The sequence below is a fragment of the Cnephaeus nilssonii genome (assembly GCF_951640355.1).
Source record: "Cnephaeus nilssonii genome assembly, chromosome: 24".
In the NCBI taxonomy this organism is placed as follows: domain Eukaryota; kingdom Metazoa; phylum Chordata; class Mammalia; order Chiroptera; family Vespertilionidae; genus Cnephaeus; species Cnephaeus nilssonii.
In genome coordinates, this window is record NC_137095.1 from 2427818 (window position 1) to 2451799 (window position 23982).

The following is a 23982-nucleotide window of genomic DNA, read 5'->3' on the forward strand; positions in this document are numbered from 1 at the left end:
ACAGTTTGTGTCAGTGCATCCGGTTAGGGCGGGACTTCCGCCTTCCTCCTCCCTGCGGGCATTTTGACCTTTTCATTTTCTTCCAGGACTCAGAGGCTTCAGCCCACTCGTGGTGAGTAGGAGGAGGCCTTGAAGGCAGCGTCCTTGCTGTGCAGGATGTGTCTGAGGATTGTTGAGCACCATCAGGCCGGGATTGGGGCCTCCGTGCCTCCCAGACTCCTCTCTGCTCACAGCGTTCTTTCAGCCTGACCCCATTGAACCTTGCAGCACCAGGGGAGGGGAGGTGTGGTTCTTCATAGGTTAGATTTATGGGAAAAACAGTCCTGGAGAGAGGCCTTCAGAGCAGGACTCCAGGCCGCCTCTGTGAGTGTGGACTATCAGAGTCTGGGCAGTACTTGATCCTGTTTGAATTTGGCAAGCATTCTCTTGACCACACATGCTGAGTAATAAGTAAGAGGGTGAGGAGAGGATCACAGGGGGCGGGACTGTAGCAGTGCAGGTGTGAGAGGGGTGTGGCAGAAAGAGTGATGAGCACTTGGAGAGGGAGTGTGACTTCATGGCCAGAGACCTTGACATTGACATAAAAGTGAAAGTAGGGAGAGTCCATTTCTGGTGGAGTCTGGACGATAAAATAAGTGTGATTTTTGGATAATGCCTAGAAAGGGTGATGTTTTGCTGCCACGTGCCATGTTCAGGGCTTGGATGACATTTATGTACCCACCTGCCTTTTGTAGTTGGGGGTGACACAGTGATGGTTAGGAATGAGATTATACATCAGTGTTCCCCAGGCTTGAAATTCTCCATGGGCATGGGTATGGGAGAAGGGTAAGGAGAAATGGATTATGGAGATGGTAATGTATAAATTTGGAAAATAAGGTGATTAAGAAACAACCTGTCCTCGCCAATGCAAATTTCTGTTACCTTTGAAGTTGTGCCTCTGGGAAAGAAGCAGTGTGAGAGAAGTGTTGTTCAAAGAACTATGTGCAGCAGCTAATACAAAGCTATGGCCTCAGCATTCTGGGATTGTGGTTGTACGGGTGAAGTTTGACGCAATGAATTTGGTGTCTTTGAGGAACAATCTGAGGGACTACACAGGTATTGCCTGATAAGACCAGTATCAAATCACTCACACTCCCTGTATGGCCGACATCTCTTCCTACCCTATGTTCTTGACACCCACTCTACTGTCAAGAGGAAGTGTGGCGTACATGTGAATCCCAGAGCTCAGTTATCTTCTCTCTGCTCAACTGCCTTTATTGTGGGAAGACAAAATAGCAGTAGAAATATAACATGACAGTGACTTTCATGGGATGAAGCCCTGGTATCCTCTGGTGTGTGGAGTGGAGAGAGCAGATTGATGTGGAGGGTGGCAATATGACAGAGTTGGAACCTTAGGAGTGAATCTGATCATGGGCTGTACTGTCCCCATTATGACGGTATATGAACGTTGAGCATGTGGCCATTGTCTTCTCTCAGGAGGAATCGGGGCTCCTTGATGAGCCTCAGAGACTTCGTTCGGTACTGCGATGTGATGCTGGAAGTGTTTGCATTTGTATCATCTGCAGGTAAGACCTTCATATTATCCCAGTGTCCTGGGTTGATGTTCTCTCTTCCTTTATTCCTCTGATGTAGCTTTCACTCTTCTACAGCCAGACCATGGGCTCCGCTCATTTCCCCCACTGTCCTGTCAGATGTGCTGTGGCTGCCATGGGTGAGGTCTGTGGAGAGCCCTGAGCGAAGGACTCCACAAACATTGCCTCAGACAGTGCAGGATGTGTCTGGGAGTCAGGAGTCTTACAGACAGCTTAATGGGTCCCACCTGCTATTCCTCTCCCTGGCAGGGTGACTATGTCCAGATCCATGGCTTCCATTTCTACCTCCTTCCTCTAGGCAAAGGTCCTTGGTGACTGCCTGTGCTGGGTTATGGTCTTTACTTACATGAACCTTGAGCTGTTCTTAAAGGATCACACTTCCGTTGTTTGTAATATTATCTTCCTTAAATATGATTCCAAGCCGAATGGCTCTAGGCCAGTGCTGGCTGCCCCTCCCTGTCATATTTCATTAATACTTGGAATATTTCTGTTGTACATACTTGTAGAGAGGAATATGCAGTATGAACCCTGATTTTTTTTACAGGGTGAACATGCAGGATGGTCTCAGAAGAGGCCTGGTCCTGTTGAGTTGCACATGTGGGCTAGATATGGTATAATGGTGGTGTTTAGATGATACCAAGCACCTGCTCATTTCCAACGGTGTTTAGGCGCAAATACCATGAGCAATAGCACATTTCTTCCTTTTCTCGGCCATACTTGACGCCTTGCTCACGTGTCATTTCACCTGTGACCTCCTGGCCTTTGACTACCTTCACCTGTGTGGCCTTGTTGCATCACCTGCTCCTCTGCATTGCTCTGTCTTCAGTATTCTCTAACATTGACCTGTACATATGTTATGAGATGTACCTATGAGCTTAGATAGTTCTTTAACACCAGCTACTAATTTATTGAATACTAGAGACCTGGGGCATGAAATTTGTTCATGGGGTCCCTAGGACCGATCAGCGTCAATCTGATTCCCTGCCTCCACACCTCCTCCATTCCTCACTGCACCCATACTGCCATGGCATGCTTCCCCTCACCTGCCTGCCTCCTCCTTCCCTCACTCCCTCAGCGCCCTGCTGCTGCCATTGGTCACCTATCATGTTCCGCACCGTCCCCTGGTGGTCAGCGCAGGTAACTGCCAGCAATCGTTCTCCTGGTTGAACTCCCGAGTGGACACTTTGCATATTACCCTTGTGTATGTATATATAGATATAAATATAGAGATAGAGATAAGATAGAGATAGATATTCAGAGAGAGAGAGAGTGAGAGAGAGAGATTACTTGCAATGAGACATAATCATATTTCAGCACAGCTTTCCATGTCACCAGCAGACAAACCGTGCTGAACACTGTTAGCAGAAGAATGAGCTGACAATCCTGCTTCTCTTCCATGTGGTGCTTGCCATGTGTGTGTCATTTCATTTGAGGTCTTCCATGTTTTGTGATCTTCAGTAGCCTGACCTTTATGAAGGGAATTATAAGTGTAAAAAATGTGGGAAATCTTTCAGAGAAATCTTTAACCTCATTCATCATAGAAGTGTTTACACTGTAGAAAAGCCATAGGAGTGTAGTGATCATGGGATGTCCCTCATCCTGAGGTCCAAACTCATTCAGCAACCAAGTCCACACTGGAGAAAAGCTGTATGAGTGTCGTGATAGCAGGATGTCCTTCAATCAAAGCAGTGCCATCACTCCACACCAGAGAGTTCACACTGGTGAAAACCTTATGAGTGTAGTGAATGTGGGAAAGCTTTTACCCACAATAATCACCTCCTTATCCACAGGAGAGTTCACACTGGAGAAAAGCCATGAGCATAATGACTGTGGGAAGTCATTTACACACAGATTTACCCTCGTTCAACACCACAGAGTTCACAGTGGAGAAAAGCCCTAAGAGTGTAGTGACTGTAGGAAGTCCTTTAGGCAACGCAGTAACTTCATTCAATACCAGAGAGTTCACAGTGGTGCAAAACCTTATGAGTGTAGTGAATGTGGGAAATCTTTTACCTGCAATAATCACCTCCTTATCCACAAGAGAGTTCACATTGGAGAAAAGCTATATGCGTGTACTGATTATGGGAAGTTTGTAATCTTTATTAATATCCGTGGTGTAAATGCTCTCATCCTTGTGAGGTTCAAACAGCCAAAATGATGATTTTGAACATGGGCATGATAAGTCCTGTCATTGGATTTAAGGCTCTTGCATGCAGTTCGTCAGGGAACTAGTTGGCCAGCGGAGTGGATGAATAAGTCACCACGCAGCGCTATACAAGGAAGATGCTGTCATTCAGTCGCCGTTTATAAGCCGTTTTGGATTGTGCTTCATTTGCTCTCTTTTCTTTGTATTGTTATTTTGAACACTTTTTGCCCGTCCTTATGGCTCCTAAGAATAAGGCAGATTCTTCTGATGGCAGTACTACAAAAAGAAGGAAAGCCCTCACAATGGAAGTGAAAAGAGACATAATAAGACGCTCAGAAAAGGGCGAAACACCTATGAACATCGACCGGTTGCTTGGTCTAAGTCCTACAACTGTCTCGACAATCATCAAGGATCAAAAGCGTATACTTGAACATGTGAAAGGATCTGCTCCTATGAAATCAACTGTGGTTACAGAGCAGCGTAGTGGTCTCATTATTGAGATGGAAAGATTATTAGTGCTTTGGCTGGATGAGCAGTATCAAGGGCGTATCCCAGTTAGCCTGAAGTTGATTCAGGAGAAGGCTAAAAGATTGCTTGAGGCCTTGAAAAAAGAAAAGGGGGAAGGGAGTGAAAGTGGAGAGTTTGTGGCTAGCAAAGGTTGGTTTATGGGTTTTAAGGATTGTGCTAATTTGAATAATCTTAAACTGCCAGGGAAAGCTGCTAGTGATGATGCTAAATCAGCAGGTGCTTTTCCTAGTGCGTTGGCTGAGATAATTAGGGAGGGGGGTTACTGTGATAAATAAGTGTTTCATGTGGCTGAGACAGGCTTGTTCTGGAAGCGTATGCCTACACATAAGAACATTGGCAAGGAGGAGAAGACAGCATCAGGCCATAAAGCCAGCAGGGAGAGATTGAGTGTGCTACTTGGGGATAATGCTGCTGGTGACTTCAAGCTGAAGCCCTTGGTGTGTCTGGCCGAGAATCCAAGGGCAGTCAAGGGCATATGGAAGGGTCTACTACCTGTCATCTGGAAATCTAACAAGAAGACATGGGTGACACTCAGCGTATTTGAGGACTGGTTCACCAACCATTTTGTACTAGAAGTCAAGGACTACTGTGCTTCAAGGGGGCTGCCCTTTAAGGTGTTGCTAGTGCTGGACAGTGCCCCTTGTCACCCTGCCGATTTGAATGACATTCATCCAAATGTCAAGGTGGTTTACCTTCCACGTAGCACCACCTCCCTTTTACAGCCTATGGACCAAGGTGTCATTGCCTCTTTCAAGGCCTACTACCTCCGAAGGACATTTGCTATGGCTTTTAGGGCAACTGAGAAGGATAAAGAGTTGACTCTCAATGACTTTTGGAAATCTTACAATGTTCTTGCTGCTGTAAAAAACATTTCTGATTCTTGGGATGAAGTTAAGCAGACGAACTTGAATGGTATTTGGAAAAAATTGTGTCCCCATTTTGTGAATGATTTCAATGGCTTTGAGAATTCAGTGGAGGTTGTCATCAAGAATGTTGTTGAGTTGAGTAAGCAGCTTGATTTGGAGGTGGAGGCTGAGGGTGTCACAGAGCTGCTGGCATCTCATGGAGAGGAGCTATCTACTGAGGACCACACTCAACTGAAACAGCAGTTCATAGAAGAGGAAGACACACCAACCCCAGATCCCAGGAGATTTACAAGCAAGGAATTAGCGGGGACCTTTGCCATGATAGAGGATGCCTTGGCAAAGTTTGAGGCTCAGGACCCCAACAGTGACAGGTACACTAAGGTTGCCAGAGGGGTCATGGATAGCTTGCGGTGTTACAAGGAGATTTGGGAGGGCAAGAAGAAGGTATCCTTGCAGACTAACCTCGAACATTATTTTAACAAGGTGGAGAGGCCTGCAACACATCTCGTACCCTCTACCTCATATGCGTATCCAGACTCACATGACCCAGGATCTCCTGCACCTTCTGCAGGTTCTGCCTCTCCGGACTCACCTGACCCAGGATCTCCAGCACCTTCTGCAGGTTCTGCCTCTCCGGACTCCCCTGACCCAGTATCACATGCATCTTCTGCAGGTTCTGCCTCTCAAACCTCCTCCACGCAGCAGCCTAGTGTAAGCCTGTCTTTCCCCACTTTGCAACGTCCAGTGTGCAAGCCAACAACAGTAGTAAAGGTAAGGATAATCCAGTATTTACCCTTATATGTACGTATGTGCTTTATGCTTTTTATTATTTATTTACCACAAGTAAAGGTCAGGAATTGTTATTTTCCTTTTGAATTTTTTTTTATTGTTTCACTTCATTTCTGCTGTGTATTTGTGCCATGTGAGTGACGTAGATGCCTATGTAGGTGGGTTGTGACTTACAGTGAAAATTGCATTATGTCGCGCCATAGGAGCAGATCTCCGACATAACCCGAAGTCATATTATATATATATCATTTACTAGAATGTATAAAATTAATGGAACAAAAAATAGATCTCTTTCTATTTCTCTCTCTATACACACACACACACACACACACACACACACACACACACATAGTGGACAGATTATTATGATCTCTGAATGCATAATAATCTGGCCATTCAGTGGGTATATATATATTAGACCCCTAGTGCATGAATTCGTTCATGGGTGGGATCCGGCCAGCCTGACCAGGGGGAGGGGACATGGGCAATTGTCCAGCATGCCTGCTGGTTGAACTCCTGGTCTAGGCAACAATTTGCATATTAACATTTTATTATATAGGATATATACTGAGTGGCCAGATAATTATGCATTCGGAGATCAAAATTACCAGGCCACTAAGTGTATATATACTACTGGCACAGTGCATGAATTTAGTGCATGGGGCAGGGAAGGAATGTCCCTCAGCCTGGCCTGCACCCTCTCCAATCTGGGATCCCCTGTGGGATCAGGCCTAAAACAGCAGTAGGATATCCTTCTTGCAATCCAGGACCCCAGGCTCCTAACCGCTCACCTGCCCTCCTGCCTGATCGCCCCTAAGCACTCTACATGCTGACCTGCTCGCTCCCTACTATCCCGCCACTCTGGCCTCGCCTTCAACTGGCCCTCCTTGCCGGCTTGTTCACCTCCAACCGCCCCCCCCCCCCCACCAGCCAGCTCATCACCAGCTTCCACTCCTGCTGGCCTGCTTGCCCCCAAATGCCCCCTCCCAGACTGCTTGCCCCCAACTGTCCCCCTGCCGACCTTTTTGCCCCCAACTGTCCCCCTCCCAGCCTGCGTGCCCACAACTGCTCCCGCCGCCGGCTAACTGGCCCTACCTGCTGGCCTGATCACCTGCAAATGCCCTCCCTTCCTGGCCTGATCACCCCTAACTGCCTCTGCCTTAGCCCCGCCACCATGGCTTTGTCTGGAAGGATGTCCGGAATGTCTCCTGGTCTAATTAGCATACTACCTTTTTATTAGTATAGATAGGGGCTTGGTGCATGGGTGAGGGCCGGCGGGGCAAAGGGCTGAGGGTCGTTTGGGGATGGTTTACAGGACAGCCAAGCCCCAGGCTTTATCCAGAAGGATATCCAGAAGGTCTCCCAGTTGAATTAGTGTATTACTGTTTTATTAGTGTGTGTGTGTATGTATATATATATATATTATATCCCGATATCTCTCTCTCTGAAATCAATATATATATTTTAATCACCTATTCAGTCCACACACATCTGAACATCAGCACAGCCTAGGGACCTGTGAGGACAAGCAGCCAAGGTTCTCTTGAGGGCAGAGCATGCAGTGACCCAGAGAACAGTATGGGAGGTGCCCTCTATGTCAGTGTGGCAGGTGGGGAACCCGGGCTGAGCTGCACAATCACACACAGGGGATGATGACATCAGTGTGGTCCCTGGGACTAAAAGCAAAGTGGCCGGACACTAACAATGACGTACAAATGAATGAAAAGGGAGTCCATCTCTGATGGTGTCTTTATGATATGATATGGGGAATTTTAGGATAATTTCTAACAAGATGGGTTGCTGTGGTGCTACATGACAAGTGTAGAGCTTAGAGGCCATATATGTGCCCACCTGCCATTTCTTGTTGAGGGTTGACCCAGTGAATACTAGGAATGAGATAGCACACATCAGTGTTACCTGCACTTGAAAATCCCCACCAGCATGGGGCAAGGAGAAGAGAGAAGGGTGAGAGAGAACTGTATTACAGAGGGGGTGAACTAGAATTTCGGGAAAGAACCTGATTAGAAAACACTCTGACCTCGTCATGGCTTATTTGTGTTACCTGTGATGTTGTGCCTTTGGGAATGAAGCTGTGTGAGACAAGTGTGGATCACAGAACTATGGGCAGCAGGTAATGCAGAGTGATGGCCTCAGCAAACTGGGACTGGAGTCAGAAGTGCAATGGCCATTACTATGTTGTTTGGTGTCTTGGAGTGACAATTTAGAGGACAACATGGGTATTGCCTGACAAGACCAGAGTCAAATCCATCACATTCCCATTATGTGCAACATCTCCTCCTACCCTATGTTCCTGACACCAACTATTATTGAAAGGGTGACTCCTATTTGAGGATGAGAGCACAGGTAACTTGTATCTGTTCATCTGCCTTTATTGTTGTGGGAAGACACAGCTTCAGTAAGAATATGAGGAGAGATCGACTTAATGGGACCAAGGGCTGCTTTCTTCTCTGATGTGGGGAGTAGGGGAGCATATGCATGTGCAGGGTGGGTAGTATGGCAGAGTTGGAATCTCAAGAGAGAATCTTCTCATGGGATGTTCTGTGCCCATTATGACAGGATATGAACTTTGAGGACGTGGCCATTGCCTTCTCTCAGGAGGAGTGGGAGATCCTTGATGAGGCTCAGAGACGTCTGTACTGTGATGTGATGCTGGAAGTGTTTGCACGTGTACCATTCGTAGGTAAGACCTTCACATCTCTCCTAGTGTCCTGAGGTGATTCCCACTCTTTATTTATTCCCCAGACTTAGCACTCTCTCTCTCAAAGCCAGACCATGGGCTCAGCTAATTTCCCCCACTGTCTTGTCAAATGGGCTGTGGCTGCCAGTGCTGAGCTGTGCAGAGAGCCCTGAGCAATAGACTCCATGAACCTCCCTGACACCAGTTGCCTCAGAAACTGCAGGAAGTGTCTGGGTGTCAGCAGTCTTACAGACCGCTTAATGGGTCCCTCCTGCACTTCCACTCCAGGGAGGGTGACTCTATCCAGATCCACGGCTTCCAATTCTGCACCTTTCCTGTCGATAAAGACCCTGTGTCAGTTATCTTCTGTACATACATGAACCAGGGGCTGTTCTTGTAAGACCCTCCAATTATTGTTTGTAATATTACCTTCCCTGGATACCATTGCAAGCTGAATGCTATGGGCAAGTGATGGCTGCTCACCTCTGTTGTCTTTTCATTGATACTCAGAATATTTAGTTTGTACATACTTCCAGGAAAGGAGGTGCAGGTAGAACCCTGGGTTTCTCCAGGGTGAACGTACAGGAAGGTCCTAGAGGATGCTTAGCCCGGCTGAAGGGCAACTGGGGGGAGGTATGACGTAAGGATGGTGTTCAGATTATACCGGGAACCTGCTCCTGTACAACAGTGTTTGGTGCAGGTTTCAATGGCCACACCTCATTTATACCTTTCTTTTCTACACTTGACACTTTGCTGACTTGTCATTTCATCGGTGATTTCCTAGCCTTGTCTACCTTTGCCTTTGTGTCCTTTTTACATCACCAATTCCTCTGCACATCTCTTTCTGCAGTATACTACAACATGGACCTACGCAAGTGTTATAAGGAGCACATTCATGCACCAGCTAATTGTTTATTCAATTTTACTTGGAATGAGATGTAACCAACCTTCTGCACAGCGTGCCCATATCACCAGCAGAGAAGATCTACTGAATGCTGTTAGCAGCAGAATGAGCTGGACAGTCCGCTTCTCTTCCGTGTGGTGCTTGCCATGTTTTTGCTCTATTTCTGTTGATGTCTTTCTTGTTTTGTGATCTTCAGTGGTCACGAACTTCACAGTTGCATCTTATTAGTTCATCTTTCAGGTCTTCTATTTTCAGACAGTTGCATGAGACCAATGTATTATGTGCAACACAGTTTTATAATGGGACTTCCCTCTGTCACCACAGTCAGCATTCATTTCCGCATCATTCCTCTGTTTTCAGGTCCTTGGCATAAAATGGATGATGGAGAGGCCTACTCTGAGCACAGTGTATCTGTAGGAGACTCTCAGTTCAGGGCTTCCAAGACAGCTGCAGCCACCCAGAAGACCCGTCTGTGTACGCCGTGCTTCTCGGTGTTAAAAGATATTTTGCACCTGACTGAGTTACAAGTGGCATACTTTGAGAAGAGTGTGTCCTTAAGTGATGCATGTGTGAGAGACTTGTGTTTCAGTGCAAACCCTCACCAGCATCAGAAGGATGCCTGTGGAGAGAAGCCCTGGAAAGAAGATATGGAGAGTGCTTCGCATGTGACAACTTGCTGGTTTTACTTCTCTGGGGTGCCTGAAGCTAGTACTGAGGTTGGGGTGGACACCCCAGCCATCTCAGGGCTTCTCCAGCACCAGGCCACTCTTAACACTGAGGAGCCACACAGTAACAATGAGATTTCACAGGAATGTCTCCGTGGAAAAAGACATCAGCAGTGGGTTGAATGTGAAACAGCTGCCAGCCAGAAACAGAAAGTTGCTTATCACAAAGGTCTCTGCTCTGGAGATGTGATTAATGAGTCTAATAAATGTGGGAAAGTCTTCAGACAAATATTTAACCACCTACAACATGGGAGAGTTCACACTGTACAAAAGCCCTGTGAGTGTACTGATTGTGGGAAGGTCTTCAGTGAAAGCCCAGCTCTCATTAAAAACAACAGAGTTCACATTAGAGAAAAGTGGTATAAGTGCAGTGACTGTGGGAAGTCCTTCAGTAAAAGGTCTACCCTCACTATACACCACAGAGTTCACACTGGAGAAAAGCCATATGAGTGTAGTGAGTGTGGGAAGCATTTCAGGGAAAGGGCTTCCCTCATTAAACACCACAGAGTTCACACTGGAGAAAAGCCATATGAGTGTAGTGAATGTGGGAAGTCCTTCAGTCAAAGGTCTAACCTCACTATACACCACAGAGTTCACACTGGAGAAACGCCATATGAGTGTAGTGAATGTTGTAAGCATTTCAGTCAAAGGTCTACCCTCACTGTACACCACAGAGTTCACACTGGGGAAAAGCCATATGAGTGTAGTGAATGTGGCAAGCATTTTAGTCGAAGGTCTCACCTCACAGTACACCACAGAGTTCACACTGGAGAAAAGCCATATGAGTGTAATGAATGTGGGAAGCATTTCAGTGAAAGGGCTTCCCTCACTAAACACTGCAGAGTTCACACTGGAGAAAAGCCATATGAGTGTAGTGAATGTGGGAAGCATTTCAGGGAAAGGGCTTCCCTCACTAAACACTGCAGAGTTCACACTGGAGAAAAGCCATAAATGTGCAGGGAATGGTTTATTTTTCTCACTTTTTATAAGAACACTTAAGGGGCTCTATGAGACCCTTTCCATGAATGTAAACCCCTTTTATGGGAACATACACTCTGCTAGATACCTCATAAATTTGAGGTACAAGTGAGACTTGAAGGAGCTGCATTGTACTTGCTAATATGCCCAAACCTACCACCCAAATGATGTCACTGTCTCTTTGTCGCTGAAGAGATTTCACCTCTAACCCCTGACTCACCTGAGGAGCGAGCATCGGTCACCATCCCTGGGTGCTCAGGGGAATGTATTGTGTGTTCTCACTTCTGCTGGAAGTAATTATGGTTCCTCCACGCTCTTGGCAGTATCTTCATTCATTTTTCTGTGACGAGAAAATGGACCTGACCCAGGATTCATCCCATGCACCCCTTCTCAGCTAAGAAGTGCCACCTCTTTCATGGACATAGTGGTACGCACATTATGCTTTGATAAATTTCTGGGGATTCTTATTCACCAACCTGCAAACCCATTATTCTCCTGTGCTCTAGTTTAGAATATTTTTAAAGGTATTTTTACATTTGTACCTTTAATTTTGGTTTTATTCATTGCCACAGATGATTTGCAAACACAAATGTGATCTTTCAGCATGTAGAGATGAATAGCTATTGTGTTTATCCAAAAGTATATGTGGTTTGAAAGGGACAACATAATGTCCGGTAATCACTTTCTGTCCAATGTTGGCTTATTACTTATTGCAGCCCGTGGTCTTAAAGGAAAGCCCACGTGACTTTGTGCATTTAATTTTCAGCCTAGTGCCTCGATTATTTTTGAGGGCAAAGGTCAGTCTGAAGAGGAGACCTTTGCTCTGCTTCTGTGACCAATATGAACCATGTTCTCTGTTCACAGTATGTACTACATAAGCCTCAGCAATGTTTAGGGAACCTGCTCTCCATGTACTGCAAAGGAGACATGTGCTGGGAAGTATGACATTTCATAGGCTGGTGTCATTTGTTGTATGTCTCTGAGGTGGAACCACAATGAGGAGAGAAACACTGTTTCAATAGTGAGTGGGGAAGCCTGCAGGAAATTAGGTGATAAGTGTCTCTTCTGAACATAAGGCCACAGATGTTCTGGGCCCTGTGGCTGGTATGGCCTTTATGTGCAGACATTCTCAGGACCTCCAAAACTGTTCCGTGTAGCTGACGTCATTGGCAGAATAACCTAATGGTGTTGTGTATTCCCTGGCCGCTCTAGGGTGTTCACATAATGTAGTTGCTCAACAGGCAAGAAGTCAAAGGTAGAGGAAGGATAACCCTGAAATCTGTCTCAGGACGTCTTTTGTATGTAGTAAGCATTCCTATTGAATTTGATGGCAATAGTTTTTTTTTATGATATAATTTTATGATTTCAGAGAGAGAGAGAGAGAAAAAGGGAGAGAGATCAATGAGAGAGAATCATTGATCAGCTGCCTCCTGCATGCCCAACTCTGGGGATCAAGCCCACAAGCTGGGCATGTGCCCTGACCTGCAATCAAACTAGTGGCTTTCCGCTAATGTGATCACGCCCAAGAAAATGAGGCACAGTGGCCATGGAGAGTTTATATTTTGTGTTCTTCTTTATTAATTATTGTATTATTTTCAGTAGCAACAACATTAAACCTACTTTGCCACACCCTGGATTTACCTCCAGTCCTTTTGTAATCTTTCTGCCTCCAGCCCTCCATACAGGCACTGATTTACCTTCCAGTACAATAGAGTAGTTCATATATTTCATTATTTTATTGGTATGAAAAAGTGTATTCTCTTTAAGAAACACTGTCTTCCTTCATGCTACACAGATATTTTGAGATTCGACACTAATGTTTATGTAAATATTTATTTCCAGGAAATATTGTATTCTATGGGTAACCACTTTAACTATTGAGCTGCCTATGGTTTCAGTGATTTCTATGTTTGGGGTTTTATAAATAAAAAAGTTGGGAATATTGTGTTGAGTTCTTTCTACAGGTGTATGTGTCACTTACCAAACTGTTCCACTGTCAGTGAATGTGTTATATTTTAAAATCTGGGGAACTGTGAACTAAAATGGTCAATCACTGTGCCTCCCGTACCACCCACAGTAATGAAAATTCCATTTTTCTGCAACCCTGCCAGCACATGTGAAGGTTCATCTTTTTAAATATGAGCCCTATCAGCGAGTATTGTTAACTTGCTTTTGTTTTCATTCCATTTCTGTAAAAATGTTTGATGGTGATCATTTCTCATGCATTTCTTTACATTGTCTTTATCTCCTTTGTTAAAATATCTGCTCAGTATTTTTGTCTACTGTAAAGTTAATTCATTATCCTAACCAATAGGAGGATAGTGCAGCCTCTAACACATATGTTTGAATTTCACTCATTCCTCAATGACTCCAGTGACTTCTTTGCCATATGGAATTCTTGCTTTTGAATTCTAAAAACAATATACTTTTTCTCAATTTTTACCCTATGTACTATATATAGCCCACTTGTACCATACACTGAAAAGTTTAGTCTGCATTGTTAACATCCTCCACAAGTGTTCTTTAAGTCTAAGCATTTAATAATACATTAAGTGAAGTCTAGGTTAGCAGTAGTTGACAATTTCACCACATTCAAACTGTCAAAATGATGGCATAGCACATGGACATAAGATAATTCAGTAGTACATCATTATATTTTACTAGTGACCAGGTACATGGATGCGCGCACATTGAAATTAAATTAATCCGGAAGTGTGTGGTGGGGCGGGACTTGGTGATATCGGCCCACACTCCCTAGGGCCAACCTCTCACAGTCCTTCCTTGGCCTGCGGTGCCGAGGCTTGAAGGGCATCTGTGTAATGGGTGGGGTCCCTCAGCCACTGGTTTGATTCCAGGGCAGGGCACATGCCTTCCTGAATCCCCTGGAGTGGTCGTACAGGAGGTAGATGATTGCTGTTTCTCTCCTTCTCCCTTTCAAAACGAGAGCCTGGCCTGTGGACATTGGGCTGAGACAGGCTCTCCGACATCCCCCGAGGTGTCCTGGATTTCGAGAGGGCAGTTCTTGGGTGACACAACCCAGGATCAGGCTCCCTCCTCTCTGGTTCTGGCGTGCGTTACCTAGGAACCACTGCTGTCAAGTAACCACAACTCACTGGGCAGCTCTTGTGTTGAGCGTCTGCCCCCTAGTGGTCAATGCAGGTCATAGCTACCTGTCAGGAAGTTGGGCGGTTGCTTAGCCTTTCATATAAATAGATTTTTAGCATACTGATACAGTAGCAATGAATGTGCTCAAGAACATTCATAATTAAACAGCTGAATAATTGGAAATGTAAGTTTTAAACATTTTTTGAAGTTTGATATATGTGTAATTGATTTAAAACAAGCTGTAATATATATATATATCACCAGTGTATGAATTCGTGCATGCATTATCATCTTCTTCTCCTTCCCCTTCTTCATCATCCATGTCAGGAACCAAGTAGTACTATAAAGGATTTGACCAAATGTCATCTTTGATGACTTATCCTTTCTCATTGGCACCTGCATCAGAATGGTCAGTAAACCAGGTCAAGAAGCTTTCTGGTTCCCCATGCTGTCTCTTCCTGCTGGCTTTATTCTGTGTTTGACTTGAACGTTTCGTCACATCCTTTCCAGATTTCCATGTGATGTCAGTGGACTTGAAGATGGATCACCACTCTCATTCAGATGAAACTCTTTGGAGAGAACTTCATTTTCAAAGTAAGGATTTTCATCACAATAAAAATCTATTCTGTAACCTGTTTTAATATCTTCAAATTCTCTCACTTCAACTCTTGTTAAGTAATGCAGCACCTCTTTATTCTCTTCCCCAAGCAGTGCAGACACTTGTGGATGGTTGACAAATGTTGTTATCCCAAAATTTGGGATTTTGGCGATCAATTGTGACCTCTTCTGAAAAAATGGTTGGCGGAGTTTATTATAATTTTCTTCTATTTTCAAAATCTCCACACTGGCTTGTTCATTAAGTCTTTCTATTTCATTTTGTACCTCATCAATATGTTCAATCGCTTCTTGCTGTTCTTTTTCTCCTTTCGGCACGTCCGGAGTGGTCGGATTCTTCTCCTGCTTGGGGGCTGGAGCCAGTTTAGGTTTCTGTGTTTGAGGTGGGAGCTAGGACTGGCATTTGGGGGCCATGCTGTGAGGCAAGTCCTAGGATCTGATCAATGGGAAGTCGCCAGGCTCAAAGGTGCACTGAGCACTCACTTTTTCAATTTTTAAAATGAATTTAGGATTTAACCAATAGGAGGGCAGGTCAGCATCTAAGACATCTCTATTCCCTTCATCCATTCCTTAAGGACTCAATTGGTTTCTTTTCCATTTGGAACAATAAAGTATGTTTTGAATACTGGAAGGAAAATTGTTTTTCTCACATTTTATCTTATGCACAATTTAATGCCCACTTGCATGATACACTTTTAAGATAAATCTATGTTGCTAACATTCTCCACCATTTATTCCTGGTGGTAAATACTCTCATCATGATTAGTTTCAAAATGACAAAATGTTGGCACTGAACATGGGCCTGCTAAGATATTTCACTAGCACATCATTATATTTTATTACAAACATGCTGATGCATTAGGTACAAATATACTCAAGAACATTCATGATACAATAGTAAAATAATGGAAAGTGGCAAGTTTTAATAATTTCTTAAACTTTGATGGAAGGGTAATTGACTTAAACTATACATTCAAAAGTCTATTTTTATTGATTTCAGTGTGGAAGGGAGGGGGAATAGAGAAAAAGATGAATGATGAGACAGAATCACGGATAGGCTGACTCCTGCATGCACTACAATATGAATCTAGTCCATCACCTAAGTATGTGTCCTGACCAGGAATTGATCAGTGACCTGCAGGGTCATAGGTTAACACTCAAACACCGAACCACGCTTGCCCGGCTCTCCTAAGATTTTCGGGGATCCCACGCAACCTGCAACCAGGGTAGCAATGAGCAGTGAAGCTCATCCTGGCCTAACTCCTGAATCTGCGCTCAAGGCCTCCTTTACTGTCAATGCCCAGTGAGCTAACAGCAGCCTCCCTTTGGCTCATTTATTTCCCACAATGTTTCTAGAGAGTCAAAGGAGCCAGCTGTTTCCTGTTCTATCTCTCTGCTGCTTCCTGTTCTATCCTAAGGCCTACGTTTTTTCATTATCCCCAGTTTCAACTGATATACCCTCTAAATTCTCTGAACTTGGTCAGTGAAATCTTTTCGAACATGAAGTAATAAACTCTAACACTACTGACCAAGGTGAGGTCGACCTGCTCCGGCTGCTTCCTGTTCCTGAACATAGGTGTGCCTGGGACATCTTCTACACAACAGACCAAGGCATGATTTTGCTTAGAGGACCTGGGAGAAAACGTGATGGTCTTCACTCAAATTGGTGTTGTTGAATCAAATCAATTTTAACACTCTTCTTTTTTTATTGATTTTTTAGAGAGAGAGGGAGACAGAGACACATCAATGATGAGAGAGAATCATTGATCAGCTCTCTCCTGCATGCACCCTACAGGGATGGAGCTCGCCAACCTAGGCAAGTGCCCTGACTTGGAATCCAACTAGAGATACTTTGTTTCATGGGTCCATGCCCAACCACTGAGCCATGCCAGGTGGGCAAATGATCTTTTTTATTGTTGGCTCTATTACAAATAGACCCAATTTCCCCATCCTCATCCCCCTTTGCCTCCCTCTACCCTGCCCCCACCATTTCTAGGCACTCAGGACATTATTGTCTATGTCCATGGACTATGCATATATGTATATACTTATTTTCTTGGTGCATTTCACTTTACTTTGCAGAAAATGAATACAACCAATTGACTAAGCAGCTCCAGAACTGTTAGTGTTCATTAATCAAGAACTAAACGATGTAGGAAGCAATACTTTTCATTTCCTCCCATACACATATTGTAAAGACAACAAACTGCTAACATATGTGACACAGGCTGGTTTCAACACATAGAAAGCCTAAGCAAGAAGGGTAAGTATTGAATAGCCACATGGGTCAGACCAGGAACCATGCTCCAGGAGCTAGACTGCATCCAGCCTGTTATTCACGCTGCCCGCATACACATCTGCCCTGTGAAGTTCACCGTCCCTTGTCAGACTGAAATCCAAGCGGCTCCTTTCATTTTCAGGCTCATCATTTCCAGGTGGACAATCCACACACAGAAATCCAGGCAGCTCCATTCTGCTCGCTCAGCTGTATTTTACATGACATCTCCACCAGCCAGGCTCCAGTTCAAATTCTGTACGGGAAGTTCCCGTTGTCGTCAAAGAACTCTCGCCCCCTCTGCACTACCTTGCTGCTGAAGTCCTGCTCACCCAGTTCTCTTGCCTTCAATGCTTCGAGCTCCTTCGCACTTGGCAATGCATCGCTGTCAGTGCCTATGGCGCCCTCACAACCACTGGTGGAGTACTTCTGCAGCTCTCTGTGCTGACCTTGGGCTGCAGCAACAGGCACAAAGCATTCCTTATCCAGGCTCTGGACTCCTTTATTCCTTCCCATCCGTCTCCTCAGTGTGTTTGTATTCTGAGTATTCGGTTCTGTCACCCTCAAAGCTGTGCTGTGACCATGGCCTTGGGATGAGGCTTCAGCTCCTGACACAGGGCGGCCTGCAGAAAGCAGCTCCCAGGCATCCCCAGGGCCTGGAAGCTGGCAGAGCGAGTGGGTAGGCCCAGCTTTCTGAAGGACTTTTTGATCCTGCTTCAGTTTCTTCCCCAATGTGGGCACAAACTTGCTGTTTAAAACCCTTCTGATCACATCGGAACTCACATCCAAGCCTGCAGCCAATCTGGGAACTGACCAGGACTCTGGAAATCCTTCATGTAAATACCAGATCTGCTCCCTGGCTTCCCTGGTCAGAGTCCTGGGCGGGGCCCCTCGGGACTCCATTTGCCTCTGAATTTTCTGGAACAGGATGGCTTTTTTTCTGTCATCTCAGGGCGCTGGGGGAGGGAACCAATGGCATAAGCTATGCCTGGGAGCAACATGGGTGGTTGAAGTGTCTCAGCTGAATCAGGGGGCACCCAGCCCTCCTCTTCTTGTTCATCACCCTGGGAAATCTAACACCCACAACAGCAGCCCCTGAGCAAGGCGAGCTCTCTAAAAGGCCATGAAATACGTCCCTGGTGAAGGGACCGTGGTCCCAAAGGAGCCCAACACCTGCCCCTGCGCTTCTGATGAGGGAAGAAGCTAGGCCCTGCTTCAGGCTGAGGGCCCAGGAAGGAGCTGGTACTGATACAGAAAACTGGAGAAGAACCAAGCAATACTTAGAGAGATGGAGTTACATTTATTACGCGCGGGTCCAGAGGAAAATGTCTCTCAAATTCTGGGCCCCACCATGGAGGAATTTTCTCTATTTATATGTTCCCTAACCAGGAATAGAACCAGGACCTCATAGATCATAGATCAGTGCTCAACCATAGAGCAACACTAGCTGGGCTATAGTATATATATATTTTAAATTTAATATGACTTTTTGATCGTTGATGTCTCCCATTTTCGCCTGTGCATATATTCTTTGGGGGATCTCTCCCGGTTCTCCCCACACACCTGTCCTGGGAGGTCTTCCAGTCTGTTCCAGTTAACCAGGCCTCTTGCCCCATCTTGTCCTTCCCCAGGGCCACTTGCTGAACCACATCACCTTTATTCACCAGTCATTGGCTGGGATGCTAGACCTCCCCTTGGCGTTTGAGAAAACTACATTACCCAGAAAGCAATGCGACCACGTAGGCGGAGCTAAAGGACACTGTTTCAGTGCATCCGGTTAGGGCGGGATTTCCGCCTTCCTCCTCCTGGCGGGCATTGTGAACTCTTCAGTTTCTTCCAGGACTCACAGGCTTCAGCCCACTCGTGGTGAGTAGGAGGAGGCCTGGGAGGCAGCGTCCTTGCTGTGCAGGATGTGTCTGAGGCTTGTTGAGCACCATCAGGCCGGGTGGGGCATCCGCGCCTCCCAGACTCCTCTCTGCTAACAGCTTTCTTTCAGCCTGCCCCATTGAACCCTGCAGCACCAGGGGAGGGGAGGTCTGGGTATCTGACATCTGACTGTGGTTCTTCATAGGTTAGATTTAAGGGAAAAACAATCATGGAGAGAGGCCTTCACAGCAGGATTCCAGGCTGCCTCTATGAGTGTGGACTATCAGAGTCTGGGCAGTACTTGATCCTGTTTGAATTTGGCAAGCATTCTCTTGACCACACATGCTGAATAATAAGTAAGAGGGTGAGGAGAGGATCACAGGGGGCGGGACTCTAGCAGTGCAGGTGTGAGAGAGGTGTGGTAGAAAGAGTGATGAGCACTTGGAGAGGGAGTGTGACTTCATGGCCAGAGCACCCTGCCATTGACATAAGAGTGAAAGTAGGGAGAGTCCATTTCTGGTGACGCCTGGATGATAAAATAAGGGTGATTTTTGGATACTGCCTGGACAGGGTGATGTTTTGGTGCCACCTGCCATGTTCAGGGCTTGGATGACATTTATGTACCCACCTGCCTTTTGTAGTTGGGGTGACACACTGATGATCAGGAATGAGAATATACCTCAGTGTTCCCCAGGCTTGAAATTCTCCATGGGCATGGGTAAGGGAGAAGGGCAAGAGAGAAATGGATTATGGAGATGGTAATCTATAAATTTGGAAATTAAGGTGATTAAGAAACAACCTGTCCTCGCCAATGCACATTTCTGTTACCTTTGAAGTTGTGCCTCTGGGAAAGAAGCAGTGTGAGTGAAATGTTGTTCAAAGAACTATGTGCAGCAGGTAATACAAAGCTATGGCCTCAGCATTCTGGGATTGTGGTTGTAAAGGTGAAGTTTGACACAATGTATTTGGTGTCTTTGTGGCACAATCTGAGGGACTACACGGGTATTGCCTGATAAGACCGGTATCAAATCACTCACGCTCCCTGTATGGCCGACATCTCTTCCTACCCTATGTTCTTGACACCCACTCTACTGACAAGAGGAAGTGTGGTGCACATGTGAAACCCAGAGCTCAGTTATCTTCTATCTGCTCAACTGCCTTTATTGTGGGAAGACAAAATATCAGTAAAAATATAAAATGACAGTGACTTTCATGGGATGAAGCCCTGGTATCTTCTCTGGTGTGTGGAGTGGAGAGAGCAGATTAATGTGGAGGTTGGCAATATGACAGAGTTGGAACCTTAGGAGTGAATCTGATCGTGGGCTGTACTGTCCCCATTATGACGGTATATGAACGTTCAGCATGTGGCCATTGTCTTCTCTCAGGAGGAATCGGGGCTCCTTGGTGACCCTCAGAAACTTCTGTACTGCGATGTGATGCTGGAAGTTTTTGCATTTGTATCATCTGCAGGTAAGACCTTCACATTATCCCAGTGTCCTGGGATGATGTTCTCTCTTCCTTTATTCCTCTGATGTATCTTTCACTCTTCTACAGCCAGACCATGGGCTCTGCTAATTTCCCCCACTGTTCTGTCAAATGTGCTGTGGCTGCCATGGGTGAGGTCTGTGGAGAGCCCTGAGCGAAGGACTCCACAAACATTGCCTCAGACAGTGCAGGATGTGTCTGGGAGTCAGGAGTCTTACAGACAGCTTAATGGGTCCCACCTGCTATTCCTCTCCCTGGCAGGGTGACTGTTTCCAGATCCATGGCTTCCAATTTTACCTCCTTCCTGGAGTCAAAGGTCCTTGGTGACTGCCTGGGCCAGGTTATGGTCTTTACTTACATGAACCTTGAGCTGTTCTTAAAAGATCACACTTCCGTTGTTTGTAATATTATCTTTCTTAAATACGATTGCAAGGCGAATTGCTCTAGGCCAGTGCTGACTGACCATCTCTGTCATCTTTCATTAATACTTGGAATATTTCTGTTGTACATACTTCTAGAGAGGAATATGCAGGATGAACCCTGTTTTATTTTACAGGGTGAACATGCAGGATGGTCTCAGAAGAGGCCTGGCCCTGTTGAGTTGCAACTGTGGGCTAGATATGGTATAAGGGTGGTGTTTAGATCATACCAAGCACCTGCTCATTTCCAATGGTGTTTAGGTGCAAGTACCATGGGCAATAGCACATTTCTACCTTTTCTGTGCCATACTTGACACTGTGCTGACTTGTCATTTCACCTGTGACCTCCTGGCCTTTGACTACCTTCACCTGTGTGGCCTTTTTGCATCACCTGCTCCTCTGCATTGCTCCGTCTTCAGTATTCTCTAACATTGACCTGTACATGTGTTATGAGATGTATATACGAGCTTAAATAGTTCTTTAACACCAGCTACTAATTTATTGAATACTAGAGGCCTGGCGCATGAAATTTGTTCATGGGGTGCCTAGGCCTGGCCAGTGATCGGGGCCAATCAGATTCTCTCCCACCCCACCTTCTCCATCCCTCACTGCATGTGTACTGCCACGGCATGGTTCCCCGCACCTGCCTGGCTCCTCCTTCCCTTGCTCCCTCAGCGCCCTGCTGCTGCCATTGGGCACCATCATGTTCTGCACCGTTCCCTGGTGGTCAGCGCACGTCATTGCGAGCGATTGTTCTCCTGGTTGTATTCCCGCGGGGACACTTTGCATATTGCCCTTGTGTATGTATATATAGATATAGATATAGTGATAGAGATAGAGATAAGATAGAGATAGATATTCAGAACGAGAGAGAGAGTGAGAGAGAGATTACTTGCAATGAGACATAATCATATTTCAGCACAGCTTTCCATGTTACGAGCAGACAAACCATGCTGAACACTGTTAGCAGAAGAATGAGCTGACAATCCTGCTTCTCTTCCATGTGGTGCTTGCCATGTGTGTATCATTTCGTTTGAGGTCTTCCTTGTTTTGTGATCTTCAGTAGCCTGGCCTTTATGAAGTGAATTATAAGTGTAAAACATGTGGGAAATCTTTCAGATAAATCTTTAACCTCATTCATCATAGAAGTGTTTACACTGTAGAAAAGCTATAGGAGTGTAGTGAACATGGGATGTCCATCATCCTGAGGTCCAAACTCATTCTACAACCAAGTCCACACTGGAGAAAAGCTGTATGAGTGTCGTGATTGAACGATGTCTTTCATTCAAAGCAGTACCATCACTCCACACCAGAGAGTTCACACTGGTGAAAACCTTAGGAGTGTAGTGAATGTGGGAAAGATTTTACCCACAATAATCACCTCCTTATCCACAGGAGAGTTCACACTGGAGAAAAGCCTTGAGCATAACGACTGTGGGCAGTCATTTACACACAGGTTTACCCGCATTCAACACCACAGAGTTCACAGTGGAGAAAAGCCCTAAGAGTGTAGTGACTGTAGGAAGTCCTTCAGGCAATGCAGTAACTTCACTCAATACCAGAGAGTTCACAGTGGTGCAAAACCTTATGAGTGTAGTGAATGTGGGAAATCTTTTACCTGCAATAATCACCTCCTTATCCACAAGAGAGTTCACACTGGAGAAAAGCTATATGCGTGTACTGATTATGGGAACTTTGTAATCTTTATTAATATCCGTGGTGTAAATACTCGCATCCTTGTGAGGTTCAAACAGCCAAAATGATGATTTTGAATATTTCAATGGTACATCATTATATTTTATTTTCAATATGCTGATTCAGTAACACCAAATATATTCAAAACTTTTCACAATAAAACAGTAAAATTATTGGGAAGCATCAAGATTAAACCTTTTCTAAAGATTGATTTAAGTAGAATTTATTTAAAATGGACATTAAAAAAAATACATTTGGTGTTTCCCTGCCTGCCTGCATTGCTGATACCAAGTTCCTACTGACCTCATCAGTGCTTCATTCTCGGCCTATAAAATAATTGATGCAATAATACAGTCTGACATTGATATAGCTTACTTTACATATTTCCCTGTAAAAAAGACACTTTTGAAATCCCATGAATGCTATTCTAGCCTTCCACCACTATCTAAGTCATCATGATGGTTTTGGTATCTATCTGTTCTCAGGTACATTATTGGGTTGTTACTTAAAATGTCACATATATGTGACCGAGGCCAAACAGCTAAGTGGGTCAGCGAATAATTTCAATAACGGAAGGTTGCAAGTTCCAACCCTGGTCACATCAATTACAAGAGTTAATAAAACAATGTATAAAATTAATGGAAAAAAAATAGATCTCTCTCTCTCTCTCTCTCTCTCTCTCTCTCTCTCTCTTTCTCTTTCTCTCTCCCGACAGTCCTCGGGTACTTCGGACTCGACATACCTCGTTTTGTGATTACGTAGCCATCTGCAATTTGTTTATATAAAAAAAGTTCTGTCATTCCATGTAAGGCGTTTGCAAGAAGTTTGTCCTGGAACCAGTTGGCCAGCGAAGTGGATGAATAAGTTATCACGCGGCGCTATACAAGGAAGATGCTGTCATTCAATTGCCGTTTATAAGCCGTTTTGGATTGTGCTTCATTCGCTCTCTTTTGTTTGTATTGTTATTTTGAACACTTTTTTCCCTTCCTTATGGCTCCTAAGCATAAAGCAGACTCTTCTGATGGCAGTGCTACCAAAAGAAGGAAAGCCCTCACAATGGAAGTGAAAGGAGACATAATAAGATGCTGGGAAAAGAGCGAAACACCTACAAACATCGGCCGGTTGCTTGGTCTAAGTTCTACAACTGTCTCGACAATCATCAAGGATCAAAAGCGTATACTTGAACATGTGAAAGGATCTGCTCCTATGAAATCAACTGTGATTACAGAGCAGCGTAGTGGTCTCATTACTGAGATGGAAAGATTATTAGTGCTTTGGCTGGATGAGCAGCATCGA

The 23982-nt window shown here is 45.0% G+C and overlaps 1 protein-coding gene and 1 pseudogene across 2 annotated transcripts; both read right to left on the reverse strand.

The window, feature by feature from the left end:
• Nucleotides 1-14376: 14376 nt before the first annotated feature.
• On the reverse strand, nucleotides 14377-15360 carry LOC307094997 (protein SET-like; annotated as a pseudogene). Its single transcript has 2 exons — nucleotides 14593-15360; nucleotides 14377-14396 (listed from the first exon to the last, which is right to left on the reverse strand). The product of its transcript is annotated as a protein SET-like (transcript).
• A 2110-nt stretch (nucleotides 15361-17470) lies between these two features.
• On the reverse strand, nucleotides 17471-21732 carry LOC307094998 (neugrin-like; the record flags this gene model as incomplete). The annotated part of the gene is made up of 2 exons (XM_079764206.1): nucleotides 17471-18161; nucleotides 21635-21732. 2 exons carry the CDS (start codon nucleotides 21730-21732, stop codon nucleotides 17471-17473), a joined length of 789 nt encoding a protein of 262 aa, XP_079620332.1.
• Nucleotides 21733-23982: the final 2250 nt, after the last annotated feature.